This window comes from Camelus dromedarius, chromosome 24 (assembly GCF_036321535.1).
Source record: "Camelus dromedarius isolate mCamDro1 chromosome 24, mCamDro1.pat, whole genome shotgun sequence".
Classification (NCBI taxonomy): domain Eukaryota; kingdom Metazoa; phylum Chordata; class Mammalia; order Artiodactyla; family Camelidae; genus Camelus; species Camelus dromedarius.
The window spans coordinates 9,088,114-9,115,420 of NC_087459.1; the positions used below are offsets into that span (position 1 = coordinate 9,088,114).

Here is a 27,307-nt window from a genome sequence, read left to right on the forward strand (position 1 = left end):
TGATGTTAGCTGTGGGCTTGTCATATATGGTCTTTATTATATTGGGGCAAATGCCTTCTATACCTAATTTGCTGAGAGTTTTTAATCATTAAAAAAATGTTGAATTTTGTCAAATGCTTTTTCTGCACCTACTGAGATGATTGTATAATTCTTATCCTTCAATCTGTAAATGTGGTGTATCACATTTATTGATTTGCCCATGCTTAATTATCCTTACATCCCAAGGATAAATTTCACTTGGTCATGCTGTATAATCCTTTAATGTGCTGTTGATTTCAGTTTGCTTTTATTTTGTTGAGGAGTTTTGCGTTTATGTTCATCAGGGATATTGGCCTATAATTTTCTTTTCTTATAGTATCTTTATCTGGTTTTGATATGAGGGTAATTCTGGCCTCATAAAATGAGTTTGAAAGTGTTCCCTCCTCTTCAGTTGTTTGGAAGGTTGAGAAAGATTGGCATTTGTTTATTTGTTTGTTTGTTTATTTCTACTTATTTTGGCAGGGGAGGGGGAAGTAGAGGAGGTTAACAAAACTTTGGTTTCTGCTTCAAAGTGCTTTCCCAAAGAGTGGTGATTCATTCATTACATGTCATCATGGGGGCACAGAGCTCTCCTGGCTTTCATGAGGTTGAATTTAAGGTAATGTGTGTAATACACATTTTTCTGAAATCCACTGTATTCATGTGGACATATATGAGGTGTCATTTGTGTTCCTACTCTCATATGAAAGATAGTGGCACTTGGGCTTCAAGAACAAATAAAAAAATATCATAAATACAACTTATGTTAGACTTGGGTCTGGGCTAGTTACTTAAAGATCTATTTAGTAATAATGGCCTCAGATATTTACATGACCTGTGAAGCTGCAATTAACTAAGGGGCTGCTGATTCTGAGAACTATGCATCCAACAGGGATGAGGGAAGAATTACAAGTCTGGATACCAAGGATAGAGCCAAAAATCAATAATCTCCTGCTTACTTTTGCAGACTCTATAAAGTAGAGGGAAAGGATAATAAAATTACATGAATAATGATAAATAGAAAGTGCATACAGAATTTGGAAATTTTTTTCATGAAATTTGCCAGTTCAGTAAGATGTTTGTAAGGAAAATAACAATGTAAGGCAGAAAATTAGTTACATTTTTGCAGTTTGGAACTTCTTGAGAGCAAAAGAATGTTTACCAATCAATTTCCCTGGTTTACACTTAATTGTCTTAGGACATGTATTTTGTGACTTGAACATTGATGTTACGCCTTGAAAATTCAAAGCAAAAAAGTAAAATCATGTGGAAAGCCAGGAACTTCAATGTATCTAGACAGACGTTTGCTTGCAGGTTTTGGTATCCAAAATCTTTTTTCCCCACACAGAACAGATGCCCTTTTTGTAGGCACAGCCCTGCAATAATGAGAACCTGGTGGTGCACAGCACTTGTACAAATTCTACCAGTGGAGAACTTATTCTTTTTGTGTGGATCGCATCTTGCTTTTTTGAAGTCAAAGCTTTATTTTTGTTCAGCTTTCCTCCACTACTTTCTGTGGTATTCTTTGCACCGTCTTTCCATGTATCTGGAGTGATAACAGTACCAAACTTCTTTTTGCTTTTTTCACACATCATCCTTCCATGATGGTTCCTTTAGCCGGCAAAGGAGCGGAAGCTAATTCTCTGAATGTTTGGTAGAATTCATCCATGAAGCCTTCTGTTCTTGGGCTTTTGTTGTTGGGAGGTCTGTGATTCCTTCTTCAACGGCTTTACTTGCTATTGGTCCATTCCGAGGGTCTATTTCTTCATGATTCAGTCTTTCTTTTTTTTTTTTTTTTTGAGTTTAGTCAGTTACAGTATGTCAATTTCTGGTGTACAGCCTAATGTTCCATTCATGCATATGTATCCATATATTTGTTTTCATATTCTTTGTCATTAAAGGTTATTGTAAGATATTGAATAAAATTCCCTGTACGATACAGAAGAAATTTGTTTTTTATCTATTTTTATATACAATGGTTATCATTTGCAAATCTCAAAGTCCCAAATTTATCCCTTCCCACGCCCTTTCCCCCAGTAACTATAAGATTGTTTACTCTGTCTGCGAGTCTGCTTCTGTTTTGTAGATGAGTTCATTAATGTCCTCTTTTTTCTTTTTCTTTTTTCTTCTAGATTCCACATATGAGTGATATCATATGGTATTTTTCTTTCTCTTTCTGGCTTACTTCACTTAGGATGATAATCTCTAGGTCCATCCATGTTGCTGCAAATAGCATTATTTTATTCTTTTTTATTGCTGAATAGTATTCCATTGTGTGTGTGTGTGTGTGTGTGTGTGTGTGTGTGTACCACAACTTCTTTATCCAGTCATCTGTTGATGGACATTTATGTTGCTTCTATGTCTTGGCTATTGTATTTAGTACTGATGTGAACATTGGGGTGCATGTATCTTTTCAAATTAGAGTTTTCTCTGGATATATGCCCAGGAGTGGGATTGCTAGATCATATGGTAAGTCTATTTTTAGTTTTTTGAGGAATCTCCATACTGTTTTCCAAAATGGCTGCACCAAAGTACTTTCCCACCGGCAGTGTAGGAGGGTTCCCTTTTCTCCACACCCTCTCCAGCATTTATCATTTGTGGACTTTTTAATGATGGCCATTCTGACTGGTGTGAGGTGATACCTCATTGTAGTTGTGATTTGCATTTCTCTGATAATTAGCAATATTGAGAGTTTTTTCATGTGCTTATTGGCCATTTGTATGTCTTCACTGGAGAATTTCTTGTTTAGGTTTTCTGCCCATTTTTGGATTGGGCTATTTATTTTTTTCTTATTAAGTTGAGTTGTTTATATATTCTGGAAATTAAACCTTTGTCAGTTGCATCATTTGCAAACATTTTCTCCCATTCTGTATGTTGTCGTTTTGTTTTGTTTATGATTGCCTTTCCTGTACAAAAGCTTATAAATCTAATTAGGTCTCTTTGTTTATTTTTGCTTTTATTTCTATTGCCTGGGTAGACTGCCCTAGGATAACATTGGTATGATTTATGTCAGAGAATGTTTTGCCTATGTTTTCTTCTAGGACTTTTATAGTGTCTTGTCTTATGTTTAAGTCCTTAAGCCATTTTCAGTTTATTTTTGTGTATGGCATGAGTTAGTGTTCGAACTTCATTGATTTACATGTGGCTGTCTAGTTTTCCCACTTGCTGAAGACTGTCTTTTCTCCATTGTATATTATTGCCTCCTTTGTCGAAGATTAATTGATCATGCTCTGTGGGTTTATTTCTGGGCTCTCGATTCTGTTCTGTTGATCCATAAGTCTGTTTTTGTGCCAATATCATGCTGTTTTGATTACTGTAGCTCTACAGTACTGTCTGAAGTCTGGGAGGGTTATTCCTCCAGCCAGCTTCATTCTTTTTCTTCTGTATTGCTTTGGCAATTCTGGGTCTTTTGTGATTCCATATAAATTTTAGGATTATTTGTTCTAGTTCTGCGAAAAATGTCATGGATAATTTGATAGGGATCACATTAAATCTGTAGACTGCCTTGGGCAGTATGGCCACTTTAACAATATTGATTCTTCCAATCCAAGAGCATGGGGTATCTTTCCATTTCTTTAAGTCATCTTTAATTTCCTTAATCAACATTTTGTAGTTTTCCATGTATAAGTCTTTCACCTCCTTGGTCAGATTTATTCCTCAGTATTTTTTGTTTTGAATGTGATTTTAAAAGGGATTGTTTCTTTACTTTCTTTCTCTGATATTTCATTGTTAGTGTAAAGAAATGCAACTGATTTCTGTATGTTAATCTCGTGTCCTACTACCTTGCCAAATTCTTTTATCAGCTCTAGTAGTTTTTGTGTGGAGCTTTTAGGTTTTTGTATATATGCATCATGTCATCCACATGTGGTGACAATTTAGCCTCTTCTCTTCCAAGGTGGATCCCTTTTATTTCTTTTTCGTGCCTGATTGCTGTGGCTAGGACTTCCAAAACTATGTTGAATAGACGTGATGAGAGTGGGCATCCTTACCTGGTTCCAGATTTTAGTGGGAAGGCTTTCAGTTTTTCACTGTTAATTATTATGCTGGCTATGGGGTTTGTCATAAGGACAAAATCACATGATCATCTCAACAGATGCAGAAAAAGAATTTGATAAAATTCAACACCCATTTATGATTAAAAACTCTCATCAAAGTGGATAGAGAGAGAATATATCTTAACATAATAAAAGCTATTTATGACAAACCATCCTTCTGTCCCTGGGATGAATCCAACTTGATAATGATGTATGATTTTTTTATGTGTTGTTGCATTTTGTTTGCTAATATTTTGTTGAGGAATTTTTCATCTATGTCCATCAGTGATACTGGCCTGTGGTTTTCTATTTTGGTAGTGCCTTTGTCTGGTCTTGGTATTAGGATGATTGTGGCTTCATAGAATCAGTTTGGGAGTATGCCCTCTTTTTCAATCTTTTGGAAGAGTTTGAGAAGGATCCATGATTCAGTCTTGATAGGTTGTATGTTTTTATGAATTTATCCATTTCTTCTAGGTTATACAGTTTTCTGGCATATAGTTGTTCATAGTAGTCTCTTATGATGCTTTGTATTTCTGTAGTACCAGCTGTAAGGTCTCTTCTTATATTTATAATTGTATTTATTTGAATCCTCTCCCTTTTTCCTTTGTTAGTCTAGCTAAAGATTTGTCAGTTTTATCTTTAAAAAATCCAACTCTTAGTCTGACCTTTTTATAATTGTATTTCTAGTCTCTAAGAAATTTATTTCTGCTCTTAACTCTATTTCCTTACTTCTGCTAACTTGTGACTTATTTTTTTTCTAATTCCCTGAGGTGTAAAGTTACGTCGTTTATTTGAAGTCTTTCTTTCTGCTTAATGTAGGTGTTTAACACTCTCAACTTTCCTCTTAGAACTGTTTTTGCTACATCCCCTAAGTTTTGGTATGTTGTGTTTGCATTTTGGTTTATCTCAAGGTGGTTTTTAATTTCCCTGTTGATTTTTTCTTTGACCCATTAATTGGTTATTCAGGAATATATTGTTTAATTTCCACATATTTATATTTTTTTCTCCTGTTACTGATTTCTGGTTTCATTCCATTGTGATCAGAAAGATTCTTGATAGGATTTCAATCTTGTTAAATTTGTAAGACTTGTTTTGTAGCCTAATATAATCTCTCCTGGAGAATGTTGCTTGTGCACTGAAAAGAATGTGTATTTTTCTACTTTTGGAATTGTGCAATGTTCTGTATGTGTCTGCCAGGTCTATTGTTCTATATAGTGTTATTTATGTCCACTGTTTCCATATTGTTTTTCTGTCTAGATGATCTATCCATTGTTGAAAGTGGGCTATTGAAGTCCCCTACTATTACTGTATCACTGTCTATTTCCCCCTTCAGTTCTGCTAATATTTACATTATATATGTTGGTGCTCCAACATTGGGTACATACATGCTTACAATTGTTATTGTGTATATATATATAATTGTGTATGTATATATATAGTGTGTATATATATATATATATATATATAAAATATATATAGTATATATAGTATAATACAATATTGTGTATGTATGTATGTGTGTATGTGTGTACATATATATATATATATAAGTTTGTGTGGCTTGAAGAGAAATCTGTGTTTGATCAGGAAGGTTTAAATGAAACAGCAGCCGTGAAGCTCTATTGGTCAGTGTGGGGATGAGTCCCCACTGGCTCACACACGTGGTCACTGATCTGCTGGTCCCCTTTGGTCAGTAGCAGGTACACGGATGCTTCATCTCCCCCAAGTCTCTTCCACTAGCTTCTCAGTGTCCTGGTCCAGGCACATGTGCATCTTCAAGGTGATGGGCACCAGTTCCTTCTGCAGGTTACCTAGGTTATCAAGGGTGGAAGCAGAGAGAGACAGATGTAGTTCCACTTTGTCCCTTTGCTTCACCTTTAACTTTTTTTTTCCTGATTTTTCTGACTTTAGCAGTTGTAGATGAAAAGGCAGCCAGGCTTCCATAGACTTCTCTCTTTACTGTCACAGTCATGTAAAATATGATCTCCACAATGAATTCCTTATTTTATACCACTCATGGGGGTTCTACTTCCTTAGTCAAACCTTAGCAGTTACATGAAGGAATTTTACCTTAACACATATACATAAATATATCTTATGTCAGTGTCACTTCAAATCAGTGGGAAATGAAAAGGTTATTCAATAAGCATCACTGAAAAAATTAGCTAATATATTTGGAAAATAGTATATCTGTACTTTATATCATTCATGAAAATGTGATGATATGTTTATAGAAATATACTGGAAGAAAATATAGAATATATTTATAGCCCCAGAATACAGAAACAAAATGCCAACACCATAAAAATTGAAAATTTTAATGTATCAAAACTAAAAGCCATTCAAAGGCAATTTAATTTTTTTGGAGTTTGTCCTATAGATTATTTTTTATTTTTATTTTTTGCATTCTTTTTTATTGAAGTATAGTCAGTTTACAATGGTGTGTCCATTTCTGGGGTATGGCATAATGTTTCAGGTATACACATATATACATATATTCATTTTCATATTCTTTTTCATTATAAGTTACTACAAGATATTGAATATAGTTCCCTGTGCTATACAGTGTAAACTTGTTGTTTATCTACTACAGATTGTTTTTTAAAAAAAAAGAATCTCAGAGGAATGACTTTGAGTCAAGACATCCAGCTAGATGATAAAGTTGCATAAAACTTCCAAAATGGAGTGTGTGTGTGTGAGAGAGAGAGAGAGAAAGAGAGAGGGAGAGGGAGAGGGAGAGGGAGAGGGAGAGAATGTGTGTTTGAAAAGAGCTTTCTTTGGTCATAAGAGCAGCATGGGCCAGGTATGAAGTCTGGAGCCCTCAGCCACACTGGGAATCAGTATTCTTTCCTGGCTGGATCACAGAGGAAGGTTGGAGATGTGACTGAAATGCTGTGTTGTTGCAGACATGGAGCTCAGGACAGGAGACTACAGAGAACATCCCCCACTCCACTCTATCAGGACTTGCTCTTTTCCCCAGCACTGACCACTCCTGCTCAGCCTCAGCAGTGAGAACAGTGCTTTTCCAGACATATCTCCCATCACCCTCCCCTTAGCCCTTCTGTTCCAGGCAAACCTCCAAGGCCCTCTACAAACCCTGGCCTTTGCCTGGGCAGCTGGCTTAGCCTGGGATCCACCTTCTTCCTTCTTTTGACAACTTCCCTCTGCCTACAAGCTCCACTTGTCTGTGCTGGGTGGCAGCCTGCTTGCCTCTTCCAGAAAGAATGAGTCACCCTTTGGCACTTTGACTAGCTTTTTCAATGCACTTATCACACTCATAGTAATTGTCAGTTTACTATCTCTTGCACCATAAGGTCTATTTCCCTAGGGCCATGGATTGTGATTTACACTCATCTCTGCCCTCACCCCTACATAGGTCCCACACACACAGTGAGTGCTGAACAAAGTCTTGCTTTTTTTTCCCAATGATCATTTTAAAAATTGAAGTATAGTTGATTTACAATAGTGTTAATTTCAGGTGTATGGCAAAGTAATCCAGTTATACACATACATATATCTATATATTTTTTCAGTTTCTTTTCCATTATAGGTTGTTACAAGATATTGAATATAGATTCCCTGTACTATACAGTAGGACTTTGTTGTTTATCTATTTTATATATAGTAGTTTGTATCTGCTAATCTCAAAGTCCTAATTTATCCCTCCCCCACATTTCCCCTTTGGTAACCATAAATTTGTTTTCTATGTCTGTGAGTCTATTTCTGGCTTGTAAATAAATTCATTTGTATCATTTTAAGCAAGATTCCACATATAAGTGATATCATATGATATTTGTCTTTGTCTTACTTCACTTAATATGGTAAACTCTAGGTCCGTCCATGTTGCTGCAAATGACATTATTTCATTCTTTTTTATGGTTGTGTAATATTCCATTTTGCGTGTATGTATGTGTGTGTATGAGTCTATATCTATATTTCTCTCTCTCTCTCTCTCTCTCTCTATATATATATATATACACACACATATATATCTCACATTATCCCAACTCCTTTATTCATTCATCTGTGGATGGACATTTATGTTGCTTCCATGTCTTGGCTATTGTAAATATGAACAAAGTCTTGAATGAGCAGGCTGGTCTCCTTGTTTCTGTTTGTTCTTCTCTTCAACTTGTCCTACATACAGGCCTGATTCTCATCCTAAAGCAAAATTTGAATTATATCACCCCTGATGCAAAATCCTTCCCCGGCTGAATTTCACCAGGGAAATTATTTCAATTATTGGCATTCAAGGCCTTGCAAACCATGTAGTAAACTGGAAAAAGATCAGGTGAGAGTCAGGGTCAGGGTCAGTGTTAGGCAAGCTGATTTTAAGTAAACTGACAGCCCAGTTTAGCACATAATTTTCTCCCCTCTTTCCCTTCCTCATTCATGGAACACCATGGTCAGGACCTGTGCCAAATCTTAATAAAGAGGAAACCCATTATGTTCCTGTGCTGGCTCCCCAAAAGACATGGGCCTCATTCTGTTGTCAGTCCACCCCACCACTGTCTGACTCATGTGGTGTGTGGGGGAATATTTGACTGAGGGTGGATGGGTGGGGATTGATTGCTAGAGTTTACCAGTTTCTACGATGTAAATACTCCCATTACGGCTGATGTCAAGCTACTAATGGGTCATTGAGTGTAGAGTCAGAAATCAATGTACAGCAGCACACCATTTATGGTATTTCCACTGTACATATATAATAGATATAAAAATCTTAAGAACATAAATAGTAAAATAAATCGGAAGTGATGAATTCTGAGTATTTGTTAACCTTTTTTTCCAATGCAATTTAATCGTAGGTTAATATAATTCAACTTTTTAACAACGGCCTTTTAAAGATTACGAAAGTATTTTAACATCCAGCTTGCAAACTCCCTGAACATACTGTCTCCTATTTTTGAAGGTTCGTATTTTACTTCTTCAGCGGGGCTTTTACGTGCTGGGAGACGAAGGCGGGAGGAGGAAGGGAGCTCAGTGCAGAGGAGCAAAACCCGGCTCAATCCCTCGCATGGCCACTGGGGGGCAACAGACACAGTCCAATAGGAATAGGAGTCGGTCCCTGCTCTGCTCCTGGACGGTGGAGATGCTTTTCGTTCTTTTTCGGGCATATCCAGGTCCTGGAGGCGCTAGTTTGGGTCTAGGGGCGGGGAGGGCCCGCACCCCCGGCGACTCCTCACGGCAACTCAAGCCCTCGTCTGGAAAACAAAAGCTCTCAGCTCGCGGCCCCCAACGCCCCAGCTCAAAGTCCCCACCCAGCACCCTCTGCGACCGGACGTGGGCCCTGCCGCTGCCTTCCCGGCATCCCCCGCGCTGAGCCCGCACTTCCGCTGGCTGAGGTTCCAGAGCAGGTCTAGGCATTAACTGGTTGAGTTAATTAATCAGTGGGCATTTAGCTTATATTTTCCCCAAGCTGGATTAGTGCGGAGAGACGAGGGACAGGAGCTTCCTCCTGAGTCACCCTGAGGTAGCAGCGCCCGGGCAGATCGGGGAAGGAGCCTTCCCCGGCTTCCGGTGCAGGTGCAGATGAGGGCAATGCCCCGCTGGCAGAAAAGCCCGCCTTCTCCTCCCAGGTCTTCTGCCAACAGTCTGGGTGGCTTTGGGCAAGGCAGTTAACCCTGCTGGGTCTGGTTTACTGCAGCTGACACTGTTGGTTGGCTCCCAGACATCTGTGCCCTTTCTTCCCCGTTGGTAGGTAGTACCACTCCTCCAGAGATTTACTGCAGCACTGCGTCCAGCCTGGTTGGACTCAGCCCACCGTATTGGTCCTGTTCCTGTTGTCAAATGCTGGCTCCCAGAAAATACCGTCAAAACAACCTGTTTCTAAGACAAAACTGAGTTTCTTGCTTCCCTTGTTCAGGCAGAGCACCATCTTGAAAGATGAGGTAGTGAGGTTTTGGGGTCTAGTTTAAGGTGGGCCTTTTGATGCAGGAGTTAATGAGGAGTAAGTAAGAATGTTGTATAGTTTAGGATTGTTGGTCACAGTAGTTTAGGATTTGTGGTCTCAGTGAGGTGAAAGTTTCAGAGTTCTGGAGCTTCAACAGTTGTTTGTTGTTACCAGTTGAAACTTGAGGTTTTGGATTGATTTTTCTGAAGTCAAGGAGTAAAGTTATTTGCACCTTTTGTCTTCCTGGGCAGGTGTTTCCTGGAGTAGTAAAGTCAATAACACAGTCATGTTATTTTGCTTCAAGCAGCATGAGTCACAGACCTCTTATTTGCAACTAAAGGAATCCTGTATATAGTTTTCTTGTATATAAATTGGGCGTCATGTTGCGGAGGTGGGGGTGGGTGGGAGAGGAGCTGAGCATGCATGAGAAGACCAAAGTTTCAGTTTATTGTAGCCTTTCAGTATTAGAGCACCGTGGGGCTTACAAAAATATCTGTGCCCTGAAAAATAATTCTTATTCTCAAATCTGAAAAGGGACCTGCCAGATTGAAATGAGTAGATATTTATTAAATGTCTCCAAAATATAACTATGTCCATTAGCCAACTGCAACCCAAAATATATAGTAACCAGGTGGTTGCATTTACTCCATAAGGGGAGGAGCATGTTCAGTGCCACGTGGTGGGGGCTTCAAGGCTATGGATACCCCAGGCTTATCAAGATCTTAAAATGGCCTTGGGGCGTCTCACTCCTGGCCTTCCTATTTCCCAGTCATGTGAATTGGGGTGAGCTCCTCCCCTCTCTGAGCTCATTTCCTCATATGTACCGTAGGGAACACAATACTTTGGGCAGAATAAGTCGGATGATGTGAGGTAATGTGTTGAGCATGGCAGCCAGCAGTTGGAACTGAGGTGCAGGTGATTCTGGAGCAGCGTCAGCCCTTACCAGTGTGGGCTTCCCTGCAAATTGTGGATCTGGGACAACTCTGAGAGACCAGGCTCATGGGAAGCAAGTCAGGAAGGACTCAGAGGGTTAATCAGGTTGGGAGAAAGCAGGCAAAATGAAGATAACACTAACCACAATCTCAGCTCAGGGAGTCTTGGGCTTGTTCAGGTCTGTTCCTGTGCTGCTCCCTCCCCCAGCCTCCAGGACAGGTGTAGGGGCAACATTAAAAATACTGAACATCCAGTTCTTTACAGGCAGGAAACAATCAGAACAAGCTGGCTGGAGACCCTTGGAGGCCCCTTATCTCAACAGACATTAACCTTTTAATTGCTACAATTGGGGAGGTCTGGGAGAAGGCTGGAGCAGCTGAGCATTAAGGGGCAGTCAGGGGCTTGAGGAGGCAGTGATTTACAACCTGCAGGTGATATTCGGTTTGGTCCCATCAGAGCATCCTGGCTGGATATCTGCCTTGTTAGGGGACTGTGGAGGTGGGTCCTCTCTGAGCACTGCTAGCTCCTGGCACCTGAAGGCTGGGGTCTCCTGGTGAAAGCTGAGGTCTCCCAGTGAAGCCTCAGCTTCCCGGGGCTCCTAACCCTCTGAGCAGCACCGTCACAAGGAACTTGGCTAGGTTTTCGGTCCTCCCTTCATTTAGAAGTGGGAAAATCCTTCTGCTTTCCTGTTCCTAGCTGAATATTTCTTGTCTCCTCTCATCTTTCCCAGCAGACCTGAGGGCAAATTAATCTTAAGACCAAGTCATTAGTAACTGGAAAGCTGGCATCTTCAGACTCTGTCAGGATATGAGGGGAAATATTTGCATTTTATTTTCCTATCGTAAAGAAAGGAAAGCAAAAGAAATCACTATAGAAATTTAGAGAAGAGAGTGGTTTGACAATACATACCAAAAACTGTAGATGAGATTAAAAAAAAAAAACCTGTAGATAAGTTTATAACCTTTGACCTAACAATTTCCGTATTAGGAATGTAGCTTGAGGAAATAATTAGAGATGTTTTTCAAAGATTTATGAATAAGATTGTTTATTGAAGCATGTGTACAGCAGTAAAAAGAATGAATGTCTACTATTAATAGTCATGTTATGAGTGGATAGTTTACTGACATGGGAAGATACCAGAATATATTACATTTCAAAAACAGATTAAAATATTGTCATAGTGAGGTTCCAATAATATAAAAAGGGTAAAAATGGAATCTGTAACCTGTTTTATTCGTTAAGAAAAAAGTTGTGAGCTGTTTCATTTAATGAAGTAATCAATTGACTCAACAAAAGTGGAGGCCAATACATGCCAAGCACTGCAGATATACTAGTAAGCTGTTAAAAGTGTAATTTGTGGGCAGGGAGGGGACAGCTCAGTGATAGAGCACATGCTTAGCATGCCTGAGGTCCTGGGCTCAATCCCCAGTACCTCCATTAAAACACAAATAAATAAAAATGTAATTTTCAAAAAAGGTGAAAGCATGATTTTCAAATAAATATAAAAATGGCATGTGCAAAGATTTTAACTTCTTAATAAGGAGGAAACCATCAAGATGTTAAAGCTGGTTTAAAAGAGAATCTGAAGAAGAGACGGAACACCAGGAATATGGAACACCAGGAACGCTGAAATCAACTTACTAATAATGGATGCAAGACCAGTCAGTATCCTACAGAGCAATGTACTGTTTGGACCAATTTTTTTCTTTTTTCGGGGACGGAGTGTAATTAGTTTTGTTGATTGATTAATGGAGATACTGGGGATTGAACCCAGGACTTTGTGCACGCTAAGCACGTGCTCTATCACTGAGCTATACCCTCCCCACTAAAATGTACTGTTTGGGATCATCTTTTCTGCAAGATGGAGAAGATGCCAACCACGCTGCTGTCCATACCCACGGGGTAATAATCAGTCACACAGGTGGAATGTGACTTGCTTCTCTAAGAACAGGAATTGTTGGCATTACTATCAGTTTTTGCCAGTTAACTTCTGTGTCCACAGAGCTGTCAAATAGCCTCATTGGAGACAAAGGAAGGCTGATCGGATGATCCCTGGAGACGCCACACACCATTGGAAGGATGTCTAGTAATCTCATTTGTCCATTTCAAGTCTTCCACACTTTTCCCTACAGGGCTGCGTAAAAGAACAGAGACGTTTTTACCTGGTAAGGACCATGATCTAAGTGGTGTTTGGTTAAGCATCTCTGGTTGCTGTGGGAGAGGAGACTGGAGGGGTGCAGGGGACCTGTCAGGAGGCTGCTGCGGTGTCTGGGGACGGCTGCCAGCCCTGTGTGGATGGGGAGAAGGCCTGGGCTCTCCTGCTTGTTTGTTCTAGGCTGGAAACCCCTCGACTTGCTGATGGGTTGGTGGGAGCTAAGAAGTATTATGTCAGTCTCAGCCTATCAGTGGTAATGCTGTTGGCTGGGGATGCCCGAGGCCGCCTCCCAGCCCCCATGGACGTGTCAGGGCGGGACCAGCCCTTGTGGTTCTTACTATGATTGTAAGAAACACCTTAGCAACAACCATCAGGAAACTTTGGGGAAAAAACAGATCTATTACTCACAGGTCCTGGAGGGCACTTGTTACTCCCTAGGGCCACACAGCGAGGTCTGGGTAGAGAGGGGGGTGGGGTGGCGGGGCTCAGCCTTTATTAGGGTCCAAGGGTGGGGAGGCTGGGGTTTCCGGGATTCACTGTTTATTGGTTAATTTAAAACCTAAGAGTGGGAATTTGAGCTCAGGAGGGGAAAAGTGGGGTCACTCCAGTGGTCAGTTATCCAGGTCACCCAGGGCTTTCTCAAACGGGACCTTCATGGGTGGGGCCGCCTTTCTCCTTATCTAGTTGTTAGTAGCTGTGTCCCACCCACAGCTGGCAACGTGGTACTTTGAGACTGGTGTCTTTAAAATGGATGCCTTGGCAACCAAAAGTTTAATGTCAGACGCTCACACTGCAAATACATGTATTGGTCTCTGCCTTCCAACCTCCACCTTACTATTCTTAAAGTCCTTGGAATTCTTGGGTCATAGGAGCATCTTTTGTTCTGATGAGATGATTCTTGGTTGGCCTCTTTGGCTCCTGGGTGGGGATTGGTCACCAGAAGGACCAAGTGGTGTTTAGAAGCCTGGAACTTTCTGCCGCATCTCCCATCTTCTGGTGGGGGCAGGGGTTAGAGAGTGAGTTATTAATGGATCATGCCCATGTACTGAGCCACCATAAAAATCCTTAAGGTACAGGGTTTGGGAGGCTTCTAGGTTGGTGAACATGTCCACGTGTGAGGCAGGTGGCACACCCCAGCTCCACGGGGACAGAAGCTCCCGCAGTCGGGACCCTGCTGGGCTTCACCCTCTGTGCCTCCTCACCTGGCTGTCCATCTGTGTCCTTTATTATACTCTAAACTGGTTAGTGTTTCCCTGAGTTCTGTGAGTTGTTAGAGCAAATTATGGGACAGGATTAGGTGAGGTCCTGGAAACTCCTGATTTGCAGCCACATTGGACAGAAGTGCGAGGGACCTGAGGACCCACCACTGTGCTTGGTATCTGAAATGGGGGGAGTCTTGGGGCATTGAGCCTTTAACCTGTGGGGTCTGCGCAAAGTCCAATTAGGATCGGTACTGAGTTAAGTTGTAGGACACCCAGCTGGTGTCCACAGAGAACCAGAGTGGAAAAACTGACACATCTGGTGTCAAAAGTATTCCGTGTGTTCAAAATAAATAGTCTTTCCTTTTCAGCTGGCTATGGGCGGGGAGGAGAAGGATGCATGGAAGATGACTCTCAGGCATACGGCCTGAACACCTGGGTGAATGGTGGTGGCATTTTCTGAGACCGGAGGCCCAGGAGGGTGTCTGGATTTGAGAGGATCTCAGGATTCCCTAGTTGGAGATGCCTGCCAGGAGTCCCAGTCCCAGCACCCAGCCTGTGTCCTGAAGGCACAGCTGTGGAGGGGAGGGGAGGGGAGGGGCTCTCTCCTCCCAGGGCCCTGGCCCAGAGGGACGTCGCAGTCCCAGCTGCGGACTGACTCCCCCAGAGCTGCCCGTCCTTCTCCTGGAGAAACGATCCACACTCTGACTTCCCCAGAAGCCATTCATTAGCAGTAATTAGCACAGTCACTTATTTCCCTGGAGGGTAGACGGGGGAGGAGGAACGTGCTTGGAGGAGGCTCTCCACCCTGCGGGGGAAGCGGGAGCCGGTTCTCCATGCCTCCGCTGCAGCCAGCATGACGTGGCTACCCAGGTCATGGCTCTGTAGGTAGGTAGCCCCGCAGGCAGACCTGCACATCCCAGCTCTGTGTCCAGCTCACTTCTGGAACTGGGGCCCCTCATTCTGCACCTACCCCTAGACAAAGTTAATCCCATTGCATGCAGTCATTCTCTCTGTGAGCCCTTGGCCATGACCTCTGACCTCACGACTCCTAGGTCTGCGAGTCACCAGTGAGTCACCAACAGTGCTGTCCGGGCGGTGTTGGGCACCCCTCCAGGCAGCTCGCCTGGTGTGCCGTCTTCTTTCTGCCCTTCCCAGATCAACTCTCCCCATCAGGCTCCGTCTGGGCTCAGCCCTTCCCAGCCTGGAGCACCCTTCTCTGCTTCCCGGTCGGTGCAGAGGAAGTGCAGCCCTTCCAGACTGATCTCTCAGTTTTGTGGTGGGAGTAGCTTCTGTCTAGTCTTGGTTGGAAGGGAGAGCAGTGTGCTTGATGGTTGAAGGGTGCTCTAAGTCATGGGAGGAAAGGAGATGACATTTCTGTGGGAGGACTGGCCACCTTCCTCCCTGAAGATTCCCAACCCAGGCTGGTGGGATATTTTTCCAGAACAACCGGAGTCAATGGGGGAAAACTTGCTTTAAGAATTCTCGTGTGCAGCCAACTTTTCTGAGGAGGAGTAGGTTGTGAAGGAAACGTGGGGGAATGCTCTCAGTCATGGAAGGAAGACTCCAGAGGAAGCTGCCATAGAGACCTGCCTTAGAGAAGGAGACAGAGCACTAAGGATGGAGGAACAGGTACGAGTGCAGTTTAAGAAAAGTGCTCTAGTCCTAGTGGCCAGCAAGAACAAGCAATGCTCTGTATTCCAGGAAGACATTAACCAGAGTAAAGATACACGGAGTCACGCAGTTAAAATCTGGACCCTGGGAGTCCAGTATCAAAGAGGCAGACAGTGGTGCAGAAGGAGGGGTGGAATGTGTGTGTGTGGGGGGCTCTGCATTTAGAAAGTGTGGGGTTGAGGAAGGGACTGGGGAGGAGGAACCCCTAAGTCTAGAGAAAGGAAGGCTGGGCAAGGAGGGGCATGCTCAGTTTCCATCTTAAGGAAATGTCAAGAGGACAGGTGATGCTGTTATAAGATGCAGAAATGTTTATTCCCCAGAATTTTAGGTGAGGGTGGGGATAAGGAGTGCCTGGACCACACAGCCCAGGGTTGGAGAGCCTCAAGATGGAGAATTCGGTGTGCACCCATGTGAGGCTGGGTTCCTTGTGGAAGGGAGAAGGAACAGGGCTCTGGGGACAGGACTAGGGTGAGTGGAACTGAGAAAGCCCTGAGGAGCCTGGGCAGAGGCAGAGAAGAATGTGAGGTCCAAGGGTGTAGGAGCCGTGGGGAGGCTCTGAGTGGGACCCGGGACCTGGGATGGGGTTGGAGCCAAGTCACACTCTAGTCCCCAAGAGGCAGGGAGTGACATCCAAACTCTCAGGACAGTTCCAGAGTATGGTTAGATGGAAGGAAGGATGTCCCAGCAGGAAGGTGATGAAATGCCAGTCAGTGAGCTGTGTCCTCCACCAGTGTCCCTGAGGCCACCAAGGCCAAGTTCCTCAAAACCATTAGTGTCCCAGAAAACCTTGCCTGCAGACAGCACAACCTGGCCGTTGCTCAATCGGCTCTCAGCATGGCGTGGCCGCCAGCCCTTCACCTGAGCAGCTCTTTCCCTGTGCAGTCATGACAGGCATGGCGGTGCTCGCTGGTCCTCTGCACAGATGGATAAACAGAGCCTCAGGTTGAAAGAAGGAGCTGCTATTTACCTGGTTCCTCTGGAGCATTCTTCTTGCTCTGGGAGCTTACTTGAGTCACCTGGAGTGTCTGTTCTGTCCCAGGCGGTGGCCTCTGAGAGCAGGAAACACCCAAAGACCCGGTGCTGTGGCCAGTATCTCAGAGTGCAGGTGATGGGTGGGGCTGTGCTGCAATCAGGCTACTCAGCCCAGTGGGGTGCAGTGTTGCCACAGCTTCTGAGGTTCATAAAAAGGTAGACATTCAGATCCCCCCCCCATTTTTTAGTGTAGTGAAATATACCTAAGATTTACCATTTTTACCATTTCTCAGTGTGCAGTCCAATGGCATGACGTTCATTCACAGTGTTGTGTGACCATTACTACCATACAACTCCAGAAGTCTTTTATCTTCCCAAACTCCTTACCCATTAAACAGTAACTCTGATCCCCCTCCCCAAGCCCCTGGCACCCGCCTTCTACTTCTGTTGCTATGAATTGAACTGCTGTAGGGAATCTCCTACAGGTGGAATCATACAGTATTTGTCCTTTTGTGTCTGGCTTATTTCACTCAGTATAATGTCCTCAAAGTTCATGCATGTTGTAGTGTGTGTGAGTGCTTCATTGCTCTTTATGTCTAAATAATACATAATGGACTACATTTTGTTTATCCATTCATCCATCAAAGGACACGTGGGTTGTTTCCACTTTTTGGCTCTTGTGACTAATGCTGCTGTGATCAGGGGTGTGCAAATATCTGAGCAGAGATTCAGACACTTGTACACTCGTGTTCCCAGCATAATTAATCAAAATTCAGATTTTTTTTAAAATGTGGATTTGCCCAATTGAAAAAACAAACATAAGACTGCAGATCTGACCGAACCCACTGGAGGGCTGGATTCCACACCTGGTTTGCAGTGCTCGTCTCAGAGCCGAGGAATCGGGGGGCCCCCTCTGGCCCAGGGGCTTGCCTGGAGTTCAGCGTGGCTCACCCCCAGGCTTCCCTCCCCAGCTTGGAGAGATCCAGCCTCTCCCTACAGAAAACACAGCTCACCATCTTGGAGCCAGGGCCGGAACCTCAGGAAAATGAAGCACAGAGTAGAGAGCAGGTCCCACCTGCTGTTGTTCTCTGCTGGGTCCCTCCGTCTGCAGGGCTCCCCAAAAGAGCCTCTCTCTCCGGGGATCAGAGGAACACTGATGACATTACAGGTCAGAGCACCCTGGGCTTTGGGCTTCGACCTCCTACTTTCCCCAAATTCCCACCCTGGGAACCCTTGGGCCTGAAACGCCCTGCCGACCTCTCCCCCATCACAGAGGGAGAGAAGACAAAGACACTGTCCAGGGTGACCAGATGTCCGGGTTTGCTTGGTTGGTTGTCACCATATCACCTGCCTTGCCCACTAGCACCTGCCTATCCACCTCCTTCCATCTCCATGGCCACTCAGAGAGTCCCTGCTCCAGCTCACCTGGACACAACCCTGCCTCCCACCTGTCTCCCCTCACCCCTTCCTGCGCCTCTGATCCATGTGGCAACCCAGCACCACTATGCAGAGAGACTCAGCCGCCACCCTGCCCTTCAGCCAAGGCTCCCTTGCCTGGGTGGGCCCGCAATATCCCTGGTAGGTCCTGTCCCGAACACCCTGGCCCCTTACCCAGGAACGCTTACGCCGCCCCTTCTCCTAGTGTCCCCAGCTCATCTTCTGGAGCCCAGCTCAGTGTACCCCCCACAGGGAGGCCGGGTGGCAGAGCCCTTAGCCCCTGCACCTCTCCTTTGTCACTCAAATCCTCCAGTTCTACCCACCTGAGCCTTTGAGTTTCCTCTTCCTGGGGTTGGAATGGCCTCTGACCGCACCCACAACTCTGCCCGCCTCCTGCAAGTCTCGGTGCAAGGTTTGCACTGCCCCTGGGCTCCGGATTTAAGACAGCAACCCCCTTCCCCATCCCCCACCTCCCATTCCCCCCTCTTACCCCTCCCATCCCCACCCTCTATCCCAGGGCCCCTTCCGGCTTTGCTTTTCCCAGTAGACTTTATCTTCTTGTCGAGGAAATGACGTACTTAGTTATGTTGTTTATTCTGCTTCCTCCAGTGTCCCTGCCATGAGGGCAGGGATTGTTTTCGGTTTGTTCACAGCGGTATCACAGCAGGTGTTCGGTAGGTTGGGTTGCATAGTGAATGGAAACCCCGGTGAGATATCTGCCCTGACTCTGATGCCCATGTCTGAAATGCTGAGGGTGAGTCACTTCGGACTGGGCATCGGCAGCTCCAGCTCCTGTTGCATGTAATGCCTCTGCAGACTTGTCTGTCATCCCTACCTCCCGGCAAAGCCATCAGTGGCCCTGAGATGGCCAGGCAGGGACATGGGAGGGTGGGTTGCCACGTGGGCAGCCCATCTGTCTTCTGTCCAGACAAAGAGATGCTCAGCTGTGATGCCCAGCTTGGGTCTGGCGTACGACGATCAGTCGAATATTTTGTGGAATGAATGTTGAATCATGCGAGGTCTCCACCCCCTGGGAACTGGAGAGCCAGTCTGTGGCGCCCTTGCTCAGGACTTGTGCCAGGAAGTCTTCGCTGGCTTTTCAGAACTCCCTTTGGTTCTTCCCAAGCCCTCTTCCTTAGAACCATCTTCCTGTCCACCCTATATTGAGGACAGCAACATCCTGGGGCACATGCCTGCCTCTTGGGTCACCTGGGCAGTGATCCAGCTTGCATGAACAGCAGGAAAAGCTGGAACAGAGAGGAACTGGAGAGGCAGGAGGCTGGAGCAGTCAGTCTCCCACCTCTTCCACGTTTGTTTATTCATTCAACAAATATCCACTGAGACCCAGTGTGCACCAGACACCAATCTAGATCCCCAGGATCCCATGAGGAACCTCCTCACACTGTCCCTCCCCTTGAGGAGTCACAGCACTCAGCACCCACCCTCAGGGTGGCCCTCCAGGGTCCATGCCCACCTCCCACTCCTTCCCTGACACTCCTCCCCCACCCCAGGCCCCAGACCTCTGTGCCCATCCTCCTGTGACATCTTGCAGTAATCACTTGCTCACCTGCCTCCCACCCCCGGGGAAGATATGTGCTGCCTGAGGATAAGACCTGTGTCTTATTCACCATCGTGTCCTGGTGTCCAGCATGGGACCTGGCAGTAGAGCAGGTGCCCAGTAAATGCTTGTCGGGTGAGCTGGGGAGGCCAACCACCTTAGTTTCAGGAAGGGAGTGGGTTGGGGGAGCACGAGGGGCCAGGCCAGCCACGGGGTGCAGGGGGGACCCAGGACAGAGAGGTCAGGGAGGTACCCTCCCCTAGCCAGCTGGCATTTCTGCTTGGCTGACACCAAAAGTGCTTCTCTCATTGGCCACTCTGTTTCCCTGCAGTCTCTCCATCCCCAGGCCTGGGACAGAGAGGAATGCAGCAGCTAGGAGCTTCCAGCTCCAGCACCCCATCCTTGCCTTGTCTTTGGCTGGAGTGGGGCAGGGACCTCCACGGAGCAGGACGGCATGTCTAGCTGGTGGTTTAAGCCCGAGGGTCTCCTGCCCTCCTAACAGAAGCAGGGCCCAGTTAAATACAGTGACAATCCTCCTTGGTACTGACAACATCCAGGGCTATCTGTCTCTTGCAGACTCTTAGAACCCCTAACAGCCCCAGGAGGCGGGGAGCACAGGAGTCCACCCCAGGGCAGGGTCTGGGGACACAGAGTGTGTTAGCTAAGCTATGACAGGCGGTCTGCCCACCTAGGACCCACACAGCAGCCCCTCCCAGTGCCCTGACTCACCCACCAGGCACTCACTCCCTCTCTCCTCCAACTTAGGACATCTCCACCGGCCCCCGTCCCCGTGCCTCTGCAGGGCCAACTCCAGCTTTTCCTTCAGCCTCCTTTTCGAGGTCCTCCTTTCTGGGCAACCCTCATTTTCCCCCCAGCAGTCTTCAGGTGCCTCCCTTGGGCTCCCACCCACCTAGCACTTCTGACCCTGGGTGGTAATCATCCATCCACTGGGCTTGACTCCCTCAGGGCTCCCTGAATCTAGTCCAGTTGCCTTTCTCCAGAATCAGGGTTCACATCCAGGCTCCACCACTCACCAGCTAGGGGCCCTTGGGTAAGTCACTAACCTCCCCCAGTGGCCTCAGTTTGCTCAGCTGCAGAATGGGAATAAGAATAAGAGAACTTGCAGATTAAATGAGGAGGCGCCTGGCTCATGAAGCTCCCCGCAAATGCTGTTATCTCCATGCCCCGCCCCAGGCATACCCAGGGCCCAGCGAGGGGTTTGTTTATCACATGGTTGAGAGACAAAGATACACAGTCTGTGTCGGAAGAAGCCTGACCCTCCTGCTTGGGGTGTGGGTGTCTGCAGGATGGGGCCTCCTGGGTCATGAGGGTAGGCTCTACGGGGGAGCACCTTGCATCTGACACCTCCTACCCGGGCTCCCCCATCAAGCATCGCCCAGGAGCCCTTTGACCCCAACGGGGAGTCCAGGGGATCCCAGGAGCACAGGGGCTGGGCTGGGGTTGGCACCCTTTCATGGCAGCTGCATCTGTCACAGCCACCTGGGGAACCTGGCTGGCCCTGCCTGGGCTTCCCGGGAGTCCAGGTGAGAGATGAGTCCTCAGGTGACAAGGCCCACAGGAAGATGGCCTAGGGATGGGAGGCCATTGGGGGCCTGATTCACAGCCTTCTGGGAAGTGGGTTAACGGGATCCCAGAGTCCCGGGCTGGGCCAAGTCTCCTGCTGATTCATAGGAGCCGTTACCAAGCCTCTGGGCAGCCCCTCACCCGCCCCCATCTCTCCCCAAGGCCCTGGGGCCTCCCCATCAGCCCACCCCCCAGCCTTTTGCCACTGCAGACCCAGGCCCCAGGGTCTGAGCACCTTCCCTCCCCACCCGGACCCCCTCCCTTTCAAGCCCTGGAGAACTTTCTCTGCCCTGCTCCCCAGTCAAGGTCAAGGCCAGAGCCTAGACCTGTGGGGCCCGGTTCCCTTGTCTGCTCCTCCAGAGGCCAGGTCCTGAGCCCCAGATCCAGGCCCAAGGTAGGGGTCCCAGCTAGAGCCCCCAAGTCCCCTTAACGGCTTATTTCCTCCCGGAAGCCCCACCTCCTCCCTGTGACCCACAGCCCAGGGTGGCAGGGACTGAGCCACTCACCTGGGGGACTGGTCTGACGGCATTCCGCCTCCCAGGATAAAACCTGGTGCGGCCTGCAGAGAACCCTGCGCACTCTTGTTGGCAGCTGTGACCCAATCCGCCATGGTGGTTCCTGGGACTCCAGCCCTGGGGGGGCGCTGCCCCAGGATCTTAACCTCCCTGCTGCTTCTGGTTGCTACAGGTGAGTCCCAAGGACCTGCTGCCCCTCCCTCCTCCCCTCCCTCCGGTCCACCCAGCTGCCTTCCCTCTAGGTCCTGTCTGAATCCAGTGTCCTCTCCCTCCCATCTGTTGTTTTGTCCTCTCTCTCTCACTCCCCTCTCCCTCTCTAGTTACTTGACTGCTCTGAGCCTCAGTTTCCTCCACCGCTGTCAGGAGTACATGAAACTCTCCATGTAGGCGCCGAGGACAGGGCTTAGCACACAGTCAGCACTCAGTGGGCTTCAGCTCGGGTGGTTGTTATTTACCATCTTCATCTCTCCCTCCCTCTCCTGGGCTCTGCACATTTTACTGCTGGGGCAGCAGCATCCCGGCCTCTGGCCTGGGCTTGTGGGTGGTGGGGAGGTGGTCCTCATTCTCACCCTCAGTGAGATGCCCCAGGAGCTAGTCCCTCATCCTTCAGGCAGGCTTGATGGAGCCTGGGCACAGGATGAACAGGAAGCTGGTGGGAGGGTAAGGCTGCAGCTTATGGTGAGGGCCTGAGGTTTCTGTCCGCCCTACTCAGGCTTCAGGAAATGCCCCTGCCAGGGCGGCCTGGAGGGGCCCCAGGGAATGAGCCCCCGGAGGAGATCACTAGGCAAAGAGGGTGGAGGGGCTCCTCTTCGCTGGCCTGACCCTTTCTTTATCTTGCCCTCAGCCACCCTTGCTGCTGCCGAGACAACTGGTAAGTAGGAGCTGCCCTGCGGGGAAGGGGGAGGGAAGCAGCCCGAAGGGTGGGGCAGTGTCTGTGTCTTTGGGGACAGATCAGAAGTGGGCAGTGGGGAAGAGAGGGGTTGAGCTGGAGGAAGGCAGGCAGGAAAGGAGGGCCAGAGAATCAGACGTGGAGATGGGCAAGTGGCCCCAGAAGGTAAAAGGAATAGAGAACCAAGTGCCCAGCCAGAGGGGAGGGCATTGGATGTAGGGTCCAGGAAGGAAGCAGGGAAGGGAGGGGGAGGGGCTGGGCAGGAGGACAGGGTGGGAGGTGGTTAGGGGAGGAGTGCAGCACAGGTCTAAGTGCTGGAGGCTGGAAGGGAAGCTGGAAGAGGGAGGACTGTGCCTGAGGGGGTGACAGCCTGGGAACCTTCCCCTCCAGAGCCCCCAGCCTGTGGGAGGCCCCAGCGGCTGAGCCGGATCGTGGGTGGTGAGGACAGCACTGATGCCGAGTGGCCCTGGGTCGTGAGCATCCGGAAGAACGGCACCCACCACTGCGCGGGCTCCCTGCTCACCAGGCACTGGGTGGTCACGGCGGCCCACTGCTTCAAGGGGTACTCATGGCCGGTCCCCTCCACTCCGTTCTCCAGGCTTCCCACCCCAGACCCTGGGCTCCCCACTCAGCCCCAGCTTCCAGACCTCAGTTCAGTCCTGGGGCCCCTCCCGAGAAGCCTTGCTTCTGCCAGGAAGCTTCTCTGGCTTTCCAGGGGCCTTCATATGCAGGCTGTTCCCCCAGACATCCTTCCCAGACCCTTCCTGGCCGCCACCCAGTGGTGCCTGGCTGATCCCACCCCTGCCTTCTTCCTTCCAGCAATCTGAACAAACCAGCCCAGTTCTCTGTGTTGCTGGGGGCCTGGCAGCTGGGGAACCCTGGCCTGAGGTCCCAGGAGGTGGGTATCGCCTGGGTGCAGCCCCACCCTGTGTACTCCTGGAAGGAAGGCTCCAGTGCTGACATTGCCCTGGTTCGCCTGGAGCACTCCATCCAGTTCTCTGAACGAGTCCTGCCCATCTGCCTGCCTGATTCCTCCGTCCGCCTCCTTCCGGACACCAACTGCTGGATCGCTGGCTGGGGGAGTATCAATGATGGAGGTGCGGCTTCTTCCTCACCAGGGGTTTGGGGATGGGTGGGGATGGGGTGGTGAACACTCAAGAGACACAGGTGCCATAGCAGCAAAAGAGGCAGAGTCCGACAGAGATAGAAGACAAGATGGGCTGCGATCCAGCAACATGATGTCACAGGAGCCTAGGTGGGCAATGAGACATCACTTCTAGTTAAAAGATGAGAGATCATTCTAGTTAAGTGAGAGATAATTTCTAGTTAAAAGGTACCTTTGGCTGCGTTCTGAGGCAAAACTGCCAGATCAGCTGAGCTATTAAATGATATAGGGATGGCTGAGAGGAGGTTCGCATGGGGCAGAGCTGAATCCGGTGAATACAACAGGCCTGAGATTCCAAATCAAGAACAGTCACCTCCCGGTGGCATCGTAACACAATTGCAGGCAAAATGCCCAGGAGAAAGTGCTGTCTCCATAATTGTAAAATATAACTGGCAAACCAAGTCTGGAGGCTTGGAAAACATCATCTAGAAACCCAAAGCAGACTGGATAAAGTAGGAGGCAGAGCAGCAGTGAGAGCTATATATGCATATGTATATATATATTTGTGCATAGGGAGAGAGAGAGAAAAAAAAAAGAGTTACTGAGAAAGGACAAAATGTAAGAAAATGAGACTTTAACCAGATGCCAGAAGAATTAAGAGAAATGACACCAGTTTGGGTGTCTGGGAACCCCAGTGACTCTAAAGTTTCAGCCAGCCTCCCCACAGTCATTCTGAGGGGTTCCTGTGAGAGCTGGAATTATGAACTGGAGAAGGTCTACAGACCAACCTTAGGGTCTACCATGCCCTGAGCGAGCGGCGGATTCCTCAAGTCCCTGTAACATTCAATACTGAGTGGCCAGTGGTTGCCAGGCTGGCTAAAGTAGTGCCTGAGATGGGACAGGCCCTGACCCTTAGTTCTAACCATCTTGCAGGCATGAGAGAGCTCGTTAAAGATGCAGAGTTTCAGGCTGCACGTTCATGTTGGGATTCAGTAGGTCCAGAGCAGAGCCTGGAATTTGGGTTTTCTGCAAGCATCACAGGAGAGCCTGATAGAGTCGATCCATTTAACCTTTGAGAAATGCTGCTGAGGGAATGGAGGGAACTGAGGAGGCCACCAGGGGGACAGCCTCTGAAGCTTGACTCTCTCCTTCCTGCTCCCAGTGCCCCTGCCCCACCCTCAGACCCTCCAGAAGCTGAAGGTTCCCATCATTGACTCGGGGGTCTGCAGCCGCCTGTACTGGCGGGGAGCTGGGCAGGGAGCCATCACTGAGGACATGCTGTGTGCCGGCTACCTGGAGGGGGAGCGGGATGCCTGTCTGGTGAGCACCCCACCTCCTTTCCAGCCCTGCCCCACCGAACTCCATCACCACTCGCTGGGCCTCTTCCCAGAATCAGCTGTGACATGGCAGTCCCCCCCCTTCCCAGATGCCTCCAGAACCCAGCCTCAGCCTGGCTTCGCCTTTCGTACAGTTGTTCATACATCGAACATACATGAGTACCCCTGCTATGCCAGACCTCAGGGGGCTCCACGGTCCTGGCCGCCAGAGCCAGCTCCAGCTCTGTCGCTGTGGTGGGGCATGGAGGGACAGTGTAGTGGTCAACACCCGGGCTGGGACACTTTACATCTTTCTGAGCCTGGGCTTCTCATTTGTGAATCATCACGATACTCCCTGCTTCCAGGGCTGTAAGGGACATGGCCTAGCACCTAGTGCTTCTCACCAGAAGTGAGCCTGAGCAGTGTGTCCTTCCCCGCCTTCCAGGCCCCGGTGGTGGTAGGATGCTCCAAGGTGGGAGGAAACCCGGCCCCAGCCACCCCCACGAAGGGAACCGTCTGCCACCCGCTGTGGTGCAGCTCCTGGGCTCTGCTTACCCCTTGCCCCACGCTGGCCCCTAACCTTCCCTCTTCTTCGCAGGGCGACTCCGGGGGCCCCCTGATGTGCCAGGTCGGGGGCACCTGGCTGCTAGCGGGCATCATCAGCTGGGGTGAGGGCTGTGCGGAACGCAACCGACCCGGCGTCTATATCAGCCTGGCTGCCCACCGCTCCTGGGTGCAGAGGATCGTGCAAGGGGTGCAGCTCCGCGGGCACTCGCAGGGGAGCGGGCCTGCAGGGCGCCGGGGCCGGGCTCTGGGATCCCCGCTCCGTTCAGGGGCCGCTGGGAGCCGCCGGGCTTAGGGATCTAGGAAGACCCCGCTGTTTCCTCGGTTGTAAATAAGCCGTCTACCTCCTGGGGACGACCGCGTGCCGGCACCGGATCGCCTCGCTGGGAGGCCCCGCCCGGCCCGGCCCGGGGCTCAGGCCCCACCTCCTGGGCTGGGAGTGCCTTTGTGTATATACATGTTAATTATTTTTACAGTTATTTGTAACCCTGCCCACTTATCTTATTTATTCCTCCAATTTCAATAAATTATTTATTCCTCAGCTTTTGTTTTTCCTTCTCCGGGTAGGGGTCATTGGGAAGCGGAAGTCCAGTTGGGGTTAAAATCGGGGCAAGCAGGGATGAGTTTGATGTTGGTCTGATCAGGGACCCAGATGTCCTGTCCACCTAGGATTCAACATCTGACCCCTGACCTTGGCACTGCCCTTTCTTAGCCCTCTGCCACGTGAACGGCGTTGGGGGCTACACGGCCAGTCCCACCTTGCAAACTGCCAGTTGGATTTCCAAAACAGGGCAGGCTAGGAGAAACTCACTCTATGACAGTGGGGTGTTCCCCCTCCCTCTTCTTAGAGCCCAGTCTCTCGGATTTGGGTTGAGGCAGCCCCCGGGCCTCTGCACCCCCAGGAGCTGACTCATAGACTGACTCATGGCTGAATCTGAATCCTCCCCAGGGAGGGAGGAGCAAAACAATGAGACAGCAGGTTTGTGCACTGGGTTTGAGTCATCGCACCTGCCCCCACAGAGGTGGGGCTGAGAGCGGCATTCCAGGCCCAAAGAGGGCCTTTTGGGGGACCCAGCTAATGCTCCCTTTTCCCACCGCCCATTCTTTTGCAGCCAGGCCTCTGGCCTCCTGGACCAGCCTTGTCCTTTCTCCCAGGGCCCAGGACATCCCACCCCATCTGGGACTCTGTCCCATCCTACCTGGGCTTTCCAGAAACAGCTAAACATGCAGACAGCCGTACGGTTGGTTTGCTGAGTATGTGCAGGAAAGACTTATTCTCACACAGAGTCAAGAAGACAAGTAGGCCCAACTCAGCAGAAGGACCGAGAAGGTGAGCAGCTGCCTCAGTGTCTCTGACAGGAAACAGTCAGTGAAGCGAGCTTCTGAGAAGGCAGCCCGGGCTGTGGTTAGGTTGGGTTTTGGTGTCCTTTATTGGGAGACTGTTCCAAAATGTTTAGTCAT

At 48.2% G+C, this 27,307-nt stretch overlaps 1 protein-coding gene, 1 long non-coding RNA gene and 1 pseudogene across 2 annotated transcripts; 1 reads left to right on the forward strand and 2 right to left on the reverse strand.

The window, feature by feature from the left end:
• Nucleotides 1–1,190: 1,190 nt before the first annotated feature.
• LOC135319157 (cysteine-rich PDZ-binding protein-like) lies at nucleotides 1,191–1,613 on the reverse strand (annotated as a pseudogene).
• A 14,585-nt stretch (nucleotides 1,614–16,198) lies between these two features.
• Nucleotides 16,199–20,965, reverse strand: LOC116151964 (uncharacterized). Its single transcript, XR_010377638.1, has 5 exons — nucleotides 20,938–20,965; nucleotides 18,639–19,617; nucleotides 17,892–18,031; nucleotides 16,914–17,077; nucleotides 16,199–16,820 (listed from the first exon to the last, which is right to left on the reverse strand). It is a non-coding gene; the product is annotated as an uncharacterized LOC116151964 (long non-coding RNA).
• On the forward strand, nucleotides 20,077–26,382 carry PRSS22 (serine protease 22). Its single transcript, XM_010992581.3, has 6 exons — nucleotides 20,077–22,144; nucleotides 22,817–22,843; nucleotides 23,252–23,423; nucleotides 23,681–23,958; nucleotides 25,129–25,286; nucleotides 25,881–26,382. The coding sequence occupies exons 1-6, from the start codon at nucleotides 22,066–22,068 to the stop codon at nucleotides 26,139–26,141; spliced, it is 975 nt and encodes a 324-aa protein (XP_010990883.1). The 5' UTR covers nucleotides 20,077–22,065; the 3' UTR covers nucleotides 26,142–26,382.
• Nucleotides 26,383–27,307: the final 925 nt, after the last annotated feature.